This window comes from Oratosquilla oratoria, chromosome 4 (genome assembly GCF_046742065.1).
Source record: "Oratosquilla oratoria isolate Oo_2021 chromosome 4, ASM4674206v1, whole genome shotgun sequence".
Lineage (NCBI taxonomy): Eukaryota > Metazoa > Arthropoda > Malacostraca > Stomatopoda > Squillidae > Oratosquilla > Oratosquilla oratoria.
Genome location: NC_134780.1, coordinates 7965197 through 7977696, shown reverse-complemented (window position 1 = coordinate 7977696; position 12500 = coordinate 7965197). Strand labels below are relative to the sequence as shown.

The window sequence follows — 12500 nt, the reverse complement described above, 5'->3', positions numbered from 1 at the left end:
ATACAGTATATTGTCGTAAACGTATTTGCACATGTTTACGTAATATATATATATATATATATATATATATATATGTATATATATATATATATATATGTATATATATATATATACATATATATATATAAATGTATATATATATATATATATATACATACATATACATATATATTTATATACATATATGTATATATATATATATGTATATATGTACATATATATATGTACATATATATACAGTATATATATATGTGTGTATACATATATGTATATATGTTTATGCATATGTATATGTATATGTATATGTATATGTATATGTATATGTATATGTATATGTATATGTAAACGTATATGTATATGTATATATATATGTATATGTATATGTATATGTATATGTATATGTATATGTATATGTATATGTATATGTAAATGTATATGTATGTGTATGTGTATGTGTATGTGTATGTGTATGTGTATGTGTATGAGTATGTGTATGTGTATGGGTATGTGTTTGTGTTTGTGTATGTGTATGTGTATGTGTATGTGTATATGTATGTATATGTATATGTATATGTATATGTATATGTATATGTATATGTATATGTATATGTATATGTATATGTATATGTATATGTATATGTATATGTATATGTATATGTATATGTATATGTATATGTATATGTATACGTATACGTATACATATATTTATATGTATGTGTATATGTATATGTATATGTATATGTATATGTATATGTATATGTATATGTATATGTATATGTATATGTATATGTGTATATGTATATGTATATGTATATGTATATGTATATATATATGTATATGTATATGTATATGTATATGTATATGTATATGTATATGTATATGTATATGTATATGTATATGTATATGTATATGTATATGTATATGTATATGTATATGTATATTCACTAGAGAGAAATGTGTTAACATATTTGCAAATCACACGGAGAACCCACAGTCGGAGTGAAAAAAAACCCTGGTCACACATTCAGGATTCTCGTCAAATGTTGTGAATTTTGACAATCTGGAAGATTACTTCTCTTACAGTATTCTATTCTTCCCTAAGGACAATTCGACAATGTATCTAATGCTCGCATATGTTTATCTTTTCTTACTTCTTAATTCAGCTTCTCAATATATGACGATTTTCTTTGTGTTATCCCAATCAGTCAATAACACAAATAAAATTGTCTTAAGTAAGGACATTAAGGAGAGGAATATCATAGAATCATGTTATATAAAAGCTTCATTTGAGAACAACATGAATATGAGTATGGGAATGTATAAATTAGATAACTTTGTAACAAATAAAATTGTTGACAGTAGCCGGGTCAGACGTCCGGGCGTGCTGAGATAATGAGGTCACAATGGACCTGTCCTAATTTCCCCCCTAGTGAGCTTCTTGTGTATATATACAATGTCACTACCACCTTCCTCTGTACCTTTGAAAATGTCTTAAATAGACGAAAACGTTCGGTCACCTTTCATTTTATTTTCCAAGTGGTTTTATTACACATTTTGTGAATCACGTGTTTTTGTGATTTATTCGCATATATATATATATACATACATACATATATATATATATATATATATACATATATATATGTATATACATATATATATATATATATATATATATATATATATATGTTGAGACATTCTGACAGGTTGATGTAAGCGGAATAGGAAACACAGGAGTCTTAGTCTTGAGTTTATTCCTGACTAGTTTCGCAGGAATAAACTCAAGACTAAGACTCCTGTGTTTCCTATTCCGCTTACTTCAATATGTATATATATATATATATGTATATATATATATATATATATATATATACATACATGTACATATAAGAAACTCACTCAACAATCATGCAGTGTCCCGCTGACAGAATCCATTTCTCCGTAATGAGACTTCCGGCACAATACGAATATAGCCAAATTTTGAGGTAAACAAGCCACACAAAGTGTCCAGGTTGAGCTGGTTTTCCGCCGACGATTCTCGAATCACCTTCTTTGGGAGATCGGCCACAATTATCTGAAAAAGGAATGGTAACTAGAACCTCCAATTTGAAATGTAAAAACTCTCCTTTTATTCAATATTTGTGAAAATATGAGCAATTGAGTTGCTGTACATAATTTACTGTGGATCAGTAACAGATTAAGCGGGTCTACGTAATTTTATACCCCAAAGATATATTTGTTGCTCCATTGTCATTTTATCACACTAATTCTAAAAAGTGAATTAATTTTTTACGAATGCTAATTTTCAGAACATAAATCATTTCTAGAAATTTTCATTTCTTATTTCATTGATAGACGAGTCATCGAATATTATAAATGAATTGTTACTTGCGCACAATATTTTTATAGGAGGATCTTAACAATCTTAAGAAGGGTATAGTACATTAAGTTATGACAAACCAATCAAGGATTATTTTTTTTTTAAAGAACTTCCGTTTGTGGTGAATAGACATCACATTCCTCTTCAGGGGAAAGTAGTATTTGGTCAGAAAGATGACGCTCCCTTGGGCGTGATATGTTTTCTCTATCATTTCGATCTTCCTGAGAAAAGTACTCAGTTTGATCTTCACTAAATACAATGAAATAAGAATAGAAAATACTGTACTAATAATTTTTTAGATAAGATATCAAGTAATCTGATATCAACTTTATATATCTTAAACTGATATTGAATTATTTTGTATAATATTTCAACTGACATTTACATATCTTGAAATATAGATCAGACTTAACTTTATCCATTTGATTTAATATCTAATTACTCAAATGTAAATTCAACTAGTTCAAATTAAAATTAACAAAATCTAAGTTATAGTTCAGTTCTTCCAATTTAAACTTCCAATATTGTAATTTCAGTGTAAAGAGGATATACCGAGATGCCACTTTGAATTTCTTGGACGAGAACAACAGCCTTGAGATATTCAGAGATCAACTAATCATGATCCTTGTATGAGTGGACAACTGACGCTTCAAGTTTCATGTTGTGGGTTTCCTCCATTTCAACTGAATATGCGAAACTTACTGCCAACGAGTCGATGACAAATATCCATTCTGTTGCGGCATACTTCAAACACCTCTATTCAATCAACTCCGCAAAAGACTTTCTAGTAGTTTAAATGATCGAGATATGTCTACATCGGAGACTTCAGGTTCAGATACAGGAACTCTTGGGTCATGGAAGACTGATTCTCCATGGGTGATGGAACGTCAGGATAGTGATGGCGAGCGATTTGGGGCAGTTGGTGGTCGTGGCACGAAAGAAATGGACTGGGAGCTTGGACGGCGGCGCCGACGCCGGGATTAAAAACAATTACAATCACCAAAAGTTCAGAAAATGGTAGGATGAGTAGTAGGAGAGAAAGGTGGAAAAACGGAAAAATCTTTAGTGGGAGGTAAACTGAAATGAGATGTAGTATAAGAGAAAGTTCGAAAGGAAGCGAATTTTAGTCGAAGAAAAAGTAACTGTAGATGTTTGTGCGTGGGTCGTGGTTATGTTCGTGATTTTTTTTTCGCAGCCGTCCTAGATATGGACCAAAAGGTCTCCTGTCGGCATGCTCCGCCTTTGTAATCCTTTGTAATCCTTTGATGGTGAAGACAAGATCCCGGAAGCGCGTAATTGCGGCCAAAACCGTCACTTTTGCCCTACGATGTGGTGGGACGGTTGGGACTTAAGTTTGCGAATAGAACCGCATAAGATCAGAAAAATGAAATATTATTCTAGTTAATGTCCTGTAAATTTGTCTACTAGAGAGCGTATTCAATATTGTGACCTTTTCCTTTCCTCCATGCCATCGGAACACTCAACTACTTTCCAACGTTTTGCTCTCTCAATCACGTAGGTTTTACACAAAGGTTTCCAGCAAATATAGTGAAGGTGAAGGCGAGGGCGAAAGTGAAGATGAAAGTGGAGGTGAGGGTGAAGGTGAAAGTGAAGGTGAAGATGAAGGTGAAGGTAAAGGTGAAAGTGAAGGTGAAGATGAAGGTGAAAGTGAAGGTGAAGGTGAAGGTGAAGGTGAAGGTGAGGGTGAAGGTAAAGATGAAGGTGAAGGTGAAGGTGAAGGTGAAGGTGAAGGTGAAGGTGAAGGTGAAGATGAAGGTGAAGGTGAAGGTGAAGGTGAAGGTGAAGGTGAAGGTGAAGGTGAAGGTGAAGGTGAAGGTGAAGGTGAAGGTGAAGGTGAAGGTGAAAGTGAAGTTGAAGGTGAAGGTGAAGGTGAAGGTGAAGGTGAAGGTGAAGGTGAAGGTGAAGGTGAAGGTGAAGGTGAAGGTGAAGGTGAAAGTGAAGGTGAAGGTGAAGGTGAAGGTGAAGGTGAAGGTGAAGGTGAAGGTGAAGGTGAAGGTGAAGGTGAAGGTGAAGGTGAAGGTGAAGGTGAAGGTGAAAGTGAAGGTGAAGGTGAAGGTGAAGGTGAAGGTGAAGGTGAAGGTGAAGGTGAAGGTGAAGGTGAAGGTGAAGGTGAAGGTGAAGGTGAAGGTGAAGGTGAAGGTGAAGATGAGGGTGAAGGTGAAGGTGAAGGTGAGGGTGAAGGTGAAAGTGAAGATGAAGGTGAAAGTGAAAGTGAGAGTGAAGGTGAAGGTGAAAGTGAAAGTGAAGGTGAAGGTGAAGGTGAAGGTGAAGGTGAAGGTGAAGGTGAAGGTGAAGGTGAAGGTAAGGTGAAGGTGAAGGTGGAGGTAAAGGTGAAGGTGGAGGTGAAGGTGAAGGTGAAGGTGAAGGTGAAGGTGAAGGTGAAGGTGAAGGTGAAGGTGAAGGTGAAGGTGAAGGTGAAGGTGAAGGTGAAGGTGAAGGTGAAGGTGAAGGTGAAGGTGAAGGTGAAGGTGAAGGTGAAGGTGAAGGTGAAGGTGAAGGTGAAGGTGAAGGTGAAGGTGAAGGTGAAGGTTAAAGTGAAGATGAAGGTGAAGGTGAAGGTGAAGGTGAAGGTGAAGGTGAAGGTGAAGGTGAAGGTGAAGGTGAAGGTGAAGGTGAAGGTGAAGGTGAAAGTGAAAGTGAAGGTGAAGGTGAAGGTGAAGGTGAAGGTGAAGGTGAAGGTGAAGGTGAAGGTGAAGGTTAAAGTGAAGGTGAAGGTGAAGGTGAAGGTGAAGGTGAAAGTGAAGGTGAAGATGAAGGTGAAGGTGAAGTTGAAGGTGAAAGTGAAGGTGAAGATGAAGGTGAAGGTGAAAGTGAAGGTGAAGGTGAAGGTGAAGGTGAAGGTGAAGGTGAAGGTGAAGGTGAAGGTGAAGGTGAAGGTGAAGGTGAAGGTAAAAGTGAAAGTGAAAGTGAAAGTGAAGGTGAAGGTAAAGGTGAAGGTGAAGGTGAAGGTGAAGGTGAAGGTGAAGGTGAAGGTGAAGGTGAAGGTGAAGGTGAAGGTGAAGGTGAAGGTGAGGGTGAGGGTGAAGGTGAAGGTGAAGGTGAAGGTGAAGGTGAAGGTGTGGGTAAAGGTGAAGATGAGGGTGAAGAAGAAACAGATGAAGAACGCGAAGAAGAAGAAGAAGAAGAAGAACGCGAAGAACGCGAAGAACGCGAAGAAGAAGAAGAAGAAGAAGAAGAAGAAGAAGAAGAAGAAGAAGAAGAAGAAGAAGAAGAAGAAGAAGAAGAACGCGAAGAAGAAGAAGAAGAAGAAGAAGAAGAAGAAAAAGAAGAAGAAGAAGAAAAAGAAGAAGAAGAAGAAGAAGAAGAAGAAGAAGAAGAAGAAGAAGAAGAAGAAGAAGAAGAAGAAGAAGAAGAAGAAGAAGAAGAAGAAGAAGAAGAAGAAGAAGAAGAAGAAGAAGAAGAAGAAGAAGATCTTATTGAACTTACGGCATAAGGGTCTATCTCCAGATCCGCCGACTAAAGGTTTAGATGCAAACACAGTGCAGACATTTCCTGTCTTGTTCTTTGCGCTTTCTTTCGTAGATCGATACTTTATTCGATATTTTTGTTTGTCAGTCGTTATAGTGGGAGCATCCTTCTTGCAGAACCTGTGAGGGAAAAAGTTGAACATGTTCATGTGCCTTTCATCAATACAACTGATTACAATATGATTAAACTCCTGAGAAAATCAACTGCAATGGCGGCGTTTGTACTACTATTATTATCATAATTTCTAATCTCATAACACATGCTTGGAAAGGTGTGAGGAAGCTTTATATAGATGTAAAAGTTATTCTTAACTACCTAATTTTCCAGACGTCTTTTGACCAGAAACCTTCAGTTGTTGTATTAAATTTCTTCCAAGACGATTTGTCGGCGCTTACTTAAGGATAGAATAGCGCCGATGTTGAAGACTATAGTGAAACTATGAAGTAAAACAGTAAGCATGAGCTAGTACAGCGTAGGAGAGATATGAGAGCGTGATATCTCTAAACTAAGGTAATGTTAGGCGTTGTGTTAATTGAATACGTGTTTCTAGTATACTGTGGAAAAGATCTTTGTCTCTTGAAGAAAAGTGTGAAGATGAAGTATTGGTGTAACTTATTATATAGAGTTCCTGAATGAGAAGAGTATAAAAAGAGGGGGAAGTAGATACGTATAAATGTATACAGCACATGCTGTAGCAATGTCGCGGCTGAGAAATATTGTTGGACACGTAATTGTTATGCTAATTGAAGAAAGCTGGTCGACTGTATCCCAGACGGCATATCGAAACGGGACTTTTCACTTTTCGCATGTGTTTATCGGGTGGTGAACAAATGCCCACCTGCACACGAACAATTTCTCCCTATTCTCCATAACCTTCCCTAGGTTCCAGTGACCTTCTCCAGCTCTCACGGATGTTCCTATTAATTCTCAGATATTTGTGTAACACGATTATATACTTCACGTCTTCTCCCTTTTCGATGTCTGCCGAGCACGGAAGGGAGAAGGCAGGGGATAATGGGAAGGGAAACTGGCTCATTTCTCATAAGAAATATACACCCTTCCCACGAACAAAATCGCACCCGCATGCACAAACATTTGTTTTTTTCTCCGGCTAAAATTTATTTTCTCTCAATTCAGTTTACCTCTCACTAAAATAAATCCGTGTTTCTTTCTCTACAAATATGTCTCCGGCCATGTTCCGTGCTTTAGATTGATATAGAAGGCCTCGGCGTCCAAATTTCCTGCCCATACTTCCTGATCCACGATCCAAGTCCTCTTCCCCTCCCACAAAAAAAACGATCCCCCGCGAGCAGATGTCCTGTCTTAGGTAGTCCATAGTCCATGTTCTTGATAAAGCTCAAACAATCGAAACTTCGTAGTAGTAAAGGCTCCATGCTCACTTAGTATCTGTTTTGATAAACATTCTCGAGTCCATATGGCCTATTGACAGTTTGCCCACCCATATCACGGACAAGTTCTATATCCCTCTGTCCTCAGATATTTTCTTTATTGTGAAAAAAAACAATCAGCATACAAAGAACTAAAAAAGACAGTGTATCTTTAATGTATCTAGATTAAAAAGAATAAGATTAAACTTTCCCACATGAGAAACTGCTAACTAAACTCGTTTCGCATGGAATAAGAAGTTAACTTGTTTTTTCCTATTGATGATTAATTGAACAATCAGAAATAGCCATATTACTTTAAATAGCAAACCTTCTAGCTAGACTGATGTTACGAGTGCTGTTCCCTTGTCCCTAACTACAAATTATTTAGAAAAATAAGATTATGTGAAATGGTATGTGAAAAATATCTTAATCTTGATCTTAATCTTAATCTTAATCTTAATCTTAATCTTAATCTTAGTCTTAATCTTAATCTTAATCTTAATCTTAATCTTAATCTTAATCTTAATCTTAATCTTAATCTTAATCTTAATCTTAATCTTAATCTTAATCTTAATCTTAATCTTAATCTTAATCTTAATCTTAATCTGGATCTGGATCTTAATCTTAATCTGGATCTGGATCTTAATCTGGATCTTAATCTGGATCTTAATCTTAATCTTAATCAGTAAAGAACTTAAATTACTTAAACATCACATCTCTCCAGTTTTGTTTTTTTTCCAAGCGATGTCTTCAAAGATTTAACTTTAATCAAATTAAACTTAAATTTAGGATGCTGTTCCCCTATGGTCACCAATGTCATTAACCCATTAAACTCCGATGACAAGATGTCTTGTCATTTGGTCAAATAAAACAAAAAATCATAAAACACCAAAATGTTTGATCAAACACCAGAAAAATATGACGTCAGTCCTCGCTTCGCTCGCGACCGAAGCGAGGACTGACGTCATATTTTTCTGGTGTTTGATCAAACATTTTGGTGTTTTATGATTTTTTGTTTTATTTGACCAAATGACAAGACATCTTGTCATCGGAGTTTAATGGGTTAAGAACAGTGAGAGATTAGATAGGATGCATCCATAAATCAAACATATAAAACTGATATTGTGGGAAGAAAATTAATAAATTTGCTCAAATTGCCACTAGACGCTGTCCTAGGATAATAAAGATAGACTGACATTACCTATAAAAATAATCAAATTGTCCCACAGTATCAAAGCAATTCAACGTAGAATATTCCACTAATAGTAACTACTTTTGTTATAGAAAAAAGATACAAAAAATGTCTACTTTCATATATTCTTGACCACTGATAATAACCACTTTTGGTACAGAAAAAATAAATATAAAGAAATACTTACGTTCCTATAGATCTGACCTGCAGGTACTCTTTATTACAGGATCCAAGTTCAAACTTTGAACATTTCAGCGACAGAGAAATCGCTCCTTCCCTCTGAGGAAGAAAAGATCATCGAGTAATTATTCGTTTCGGATGCTGGGCATGGATTCAGATCTGATGACAGTAAATTTCCAGGAAAAAAGGCCATTCTATTTGGTTTCAAAAACTGTAACTTGAATGACATTAGAATTTTAATTAACACATTAATTATTACCAATACTGCAGTAATCATATGGTTATTACCATTCTTTTTTATATTACTACTATTATTACAACAGTTACTACTACTAGTACTATTATCATTATTATCACTATTATTATTATCATCGTTATTGCTATTATAGTTATTATCATTACTATTTATATCGCCATCATCATAATCATCATCATCATTATTATTATTATTATTACCATTATCATTATTGTTACTATTATTATTATTACTATCATTATTATTATTATTATTATCATCATTATTATTATTATTATTATTATTATTATTATTATTATTATTATTATTATTATTATTATTATTATTATTATTATTATTATTATTATTATTATTATTATTATTATTATTATTATAATTATTAATATTTATTATTATTATTATTATTATTATTATTATTATTATTATTATTATTATTATTATCATTATTATTATTATTATTATTATTATTATTATTATTATTATTATTATTATTATTATTATTATTATTATTATTATCATTATTATTATTATTATTATTATTATTATTATTATTACTATCATTATCATCATCATCATTATTAACATTATCATCATCATCGTCATTATTATCATTACTATTATTATTATTATTATTATTATTATTATTATTATTATTATTATTATTATTATTATTATTATTATTATTATTATTATTATTATTATTATTATTATTATTATTATTATTATTATTATTATTATTATTATTACTATTATTATTATCATCATCATCATCATCATCATCATCATCATCATCATCATCATCATCATCATCATCATCATCATCATCATCATCATCATCATCATCATCATTATCATTATTATTATTATTATTATTATTATTATTATTATTATTATTATTATTATTATTATTATTATTATTATTATTATTATTATTATTATCATTATTATTATTATTATTATTATTATTATTATTATTATTATTATTATTATTATTATTATTATTATTATTATTATTATTATTATTATTATTGTCGTTATCATTATTATCATTATTACATACATATATACATACCAATGGCGATTTCCCCTTAAAAGGGAGGTAGCAAAAAAAAACAAAGGCATAAAATCTACTCCCACCCATTCCATCCCCACATACTCCACTCTCATTCACTCCCCTTCGTCCCTCTTATCTTGGTAGACGGTAGTTCATACCCTGCCGCCAGCGAGTTGGACCATGGGTATGTTTCCTGAAATTCCACGCTACAAAGTCCTCTGCAAGAGGCACCGTCCTAGCCTCCTAAGAGAGGAGAGTTCTCGACGTTAAATCGAATCACCTTCAGTGATAATCATGCTCTTTGCTGAACCAAAATTAGAATACTAAGCCACAGTGTTTAGAGGTTTGTCTTGGATAGGTTTAACCCTTTAGGCCTAGAACAAGTTCTTTTTTAATTTGAATATGATGTACTAAAGAAAGAAATGAAAAAAAAGTTAATTTGTAAAACATAATTATACAATCAACGTTTTGCGACTTCAATATTTATTTATTTGAGTAAAATTCTCTCAGCAAAGGCAAGACTTAAACCTGTACCAATTAACCTTATAGTTAAGTTCTAGAGCATTAGTATTTATTCTAGTTACCATCAAAAGGTTTCATTCAGTTGAAAAAAAAATCAAGAGGGCACAACCCAAGGTTAGGTTAGGTTAGGTTAAGTTAGGTTAGATTAGATTAGGATTAACTAACATGTAGGTCATATAGGGCATATGAGCATGGGAGGAAAAACAACGTATGCATTGAAATCAAAGGAGTAGAAATTATACATAGTACGATGAGAAAAATATATTGCAATGAAAATAGAGTTGAAAATTAATAATTCATGGGAAAAGGAGTTAGTGGGAAGGAATACTAAAAGTTACGATCAATAATACCTTCACAGTGAACCTGCAACTTTTTCTTCTTCCCCGCAATGAAGTATCACTGAAGGTAAAGGAATCGCCTTCCCTGACTATTATGTCTTTTCCACACAAGTCCTTTATATCTGAAAAGAAAAATCGTTGCTTTCATGACTCAAAAGAAATCTGATATGGATTATGGCTTTCCCCACTTTTTAAGGGATGTGGCTGAATCAAAGTAGGTTTAGGTTAAGTTAGGTTTGGTTAAGTTAGGTGAGGTTAGGTTAAGTTAGGTTAGGCAAGGTTAGGTTAGGTTAGGTTAAGTTATGTTAGATTAGGATGAACTAACATGTAGGTCATATAGGGCATATGAGCTTAGGAGGAAAACAACGTATGCATTGAACGCAAAGGAGTAAAAATGATATTAGGTACAATGAGAAAAATGTATTGCAATGAAAATAGCGTTGAAAATTAATAATTCATGGGAAAAGGAGTTAGTGGGAAGGAATACTAAAAGTAACGAAGAGAGAATATGTAAGTAGGAATAAGGGAGGAAGATAAGAAGGATTAAGAAGCAACTTAATCACACGGTCGTAATTCTATAGTATATTGTTACATCACTTTTAATGGTACACTTTCTCTTCAATACCATTTTCTGGCCGAAGACTTTATAAGGATGTTATTCTAAAACAAAACTGTAATGGTAGTATAGGTTTGGGTACTATCTATAGGTCAACAATCCATATCACACGCACATACACACATACACACACACACACAATAACACACCAAACTCAAATACACACACACACACACACACACACACACACACACACACACACACACACACACACACACACACACACACACACACACACACACACACACACACACACACACACACACACACACACACACACACACACACACACACACACACACACACACACACACACACACACACACACACACACAGACACACACACACACACACACACACACACACACACACACACACACACACACACACACACACACACACACACACACACACACACACACACACACACACACACACACACACACACACACACACACACACACACACACACACATATATATATATATATATATATATATATACATTAATATATATATTATGTATATGTATATATATATATATATATATATATTGTTTTGCAGTATTTCACAAATAGCACGTGAATATAATTTGTAGAGAAAAACACTGGTAAATAAGAAACGTAGACCGAACTTTTTCGTCTATTTAAGACATAATCAAGGGAATACAGTAAAGGAGATACAGACAGTATATACACACAAGTAAAAACATTTTAAGGAACACGAAAAGATAAGTCACACAAGCCTGAGAAAATTACCAATAGCCCTCAGGTCACAATTGGTCCATCTGTGACCTAAGGGCTGTTGGTAATTTTCTCAGGCTTGTGTGACACATCTTTCCGTGTTCCCTAAAGTATTTTTACTTCTGTATATACACTGTTTGTATCTCCTTTACTGTATTCCCTTGATGATCTCTTAAATAGACGAAAACGTTCGGATTACGTTTCTTATTTACCAGTGTTATTTCTGCATATATATATATATATATATATATATATATATATATATATATATATATATATATATATATATATATATATATATATATATATATATATATGTATATATATATATATATACTAAAAA

General features: G+C 33.2%; 1 protein-coding gene across 1 annotated transcript in view; it reads right to left on the bottom strand.

Annotated features, from left to right (window-relative positions):
* The window catches only part of LOC143024272 (vitellin-degrading protease-like), a 36785-nt gene that overhangs the window by 9498 nt on the left and 14787 nt on the right, over positions 1-12500 (bottom strand). The window contains exons 2-5 of the mRNA XM_076183062.1: positions 10812-10921; positions 8637-8728; positions 5828-5988; positions 1900-2074 (exon numbers count right to left, since the gene is read on the bottom strand). Of these exons, the coding sequence (XP_076039177.1) occupies positions 1900-2074; positions 5828-5988; positions 8637-8728; positions 10812-10921 (538 nt within the window). The remainder of the gene's footprint in view (positions 1-1899; positions 2075-5827; positions 5989-8636; positions 8729-10811; positions 10922-12500) is intronic.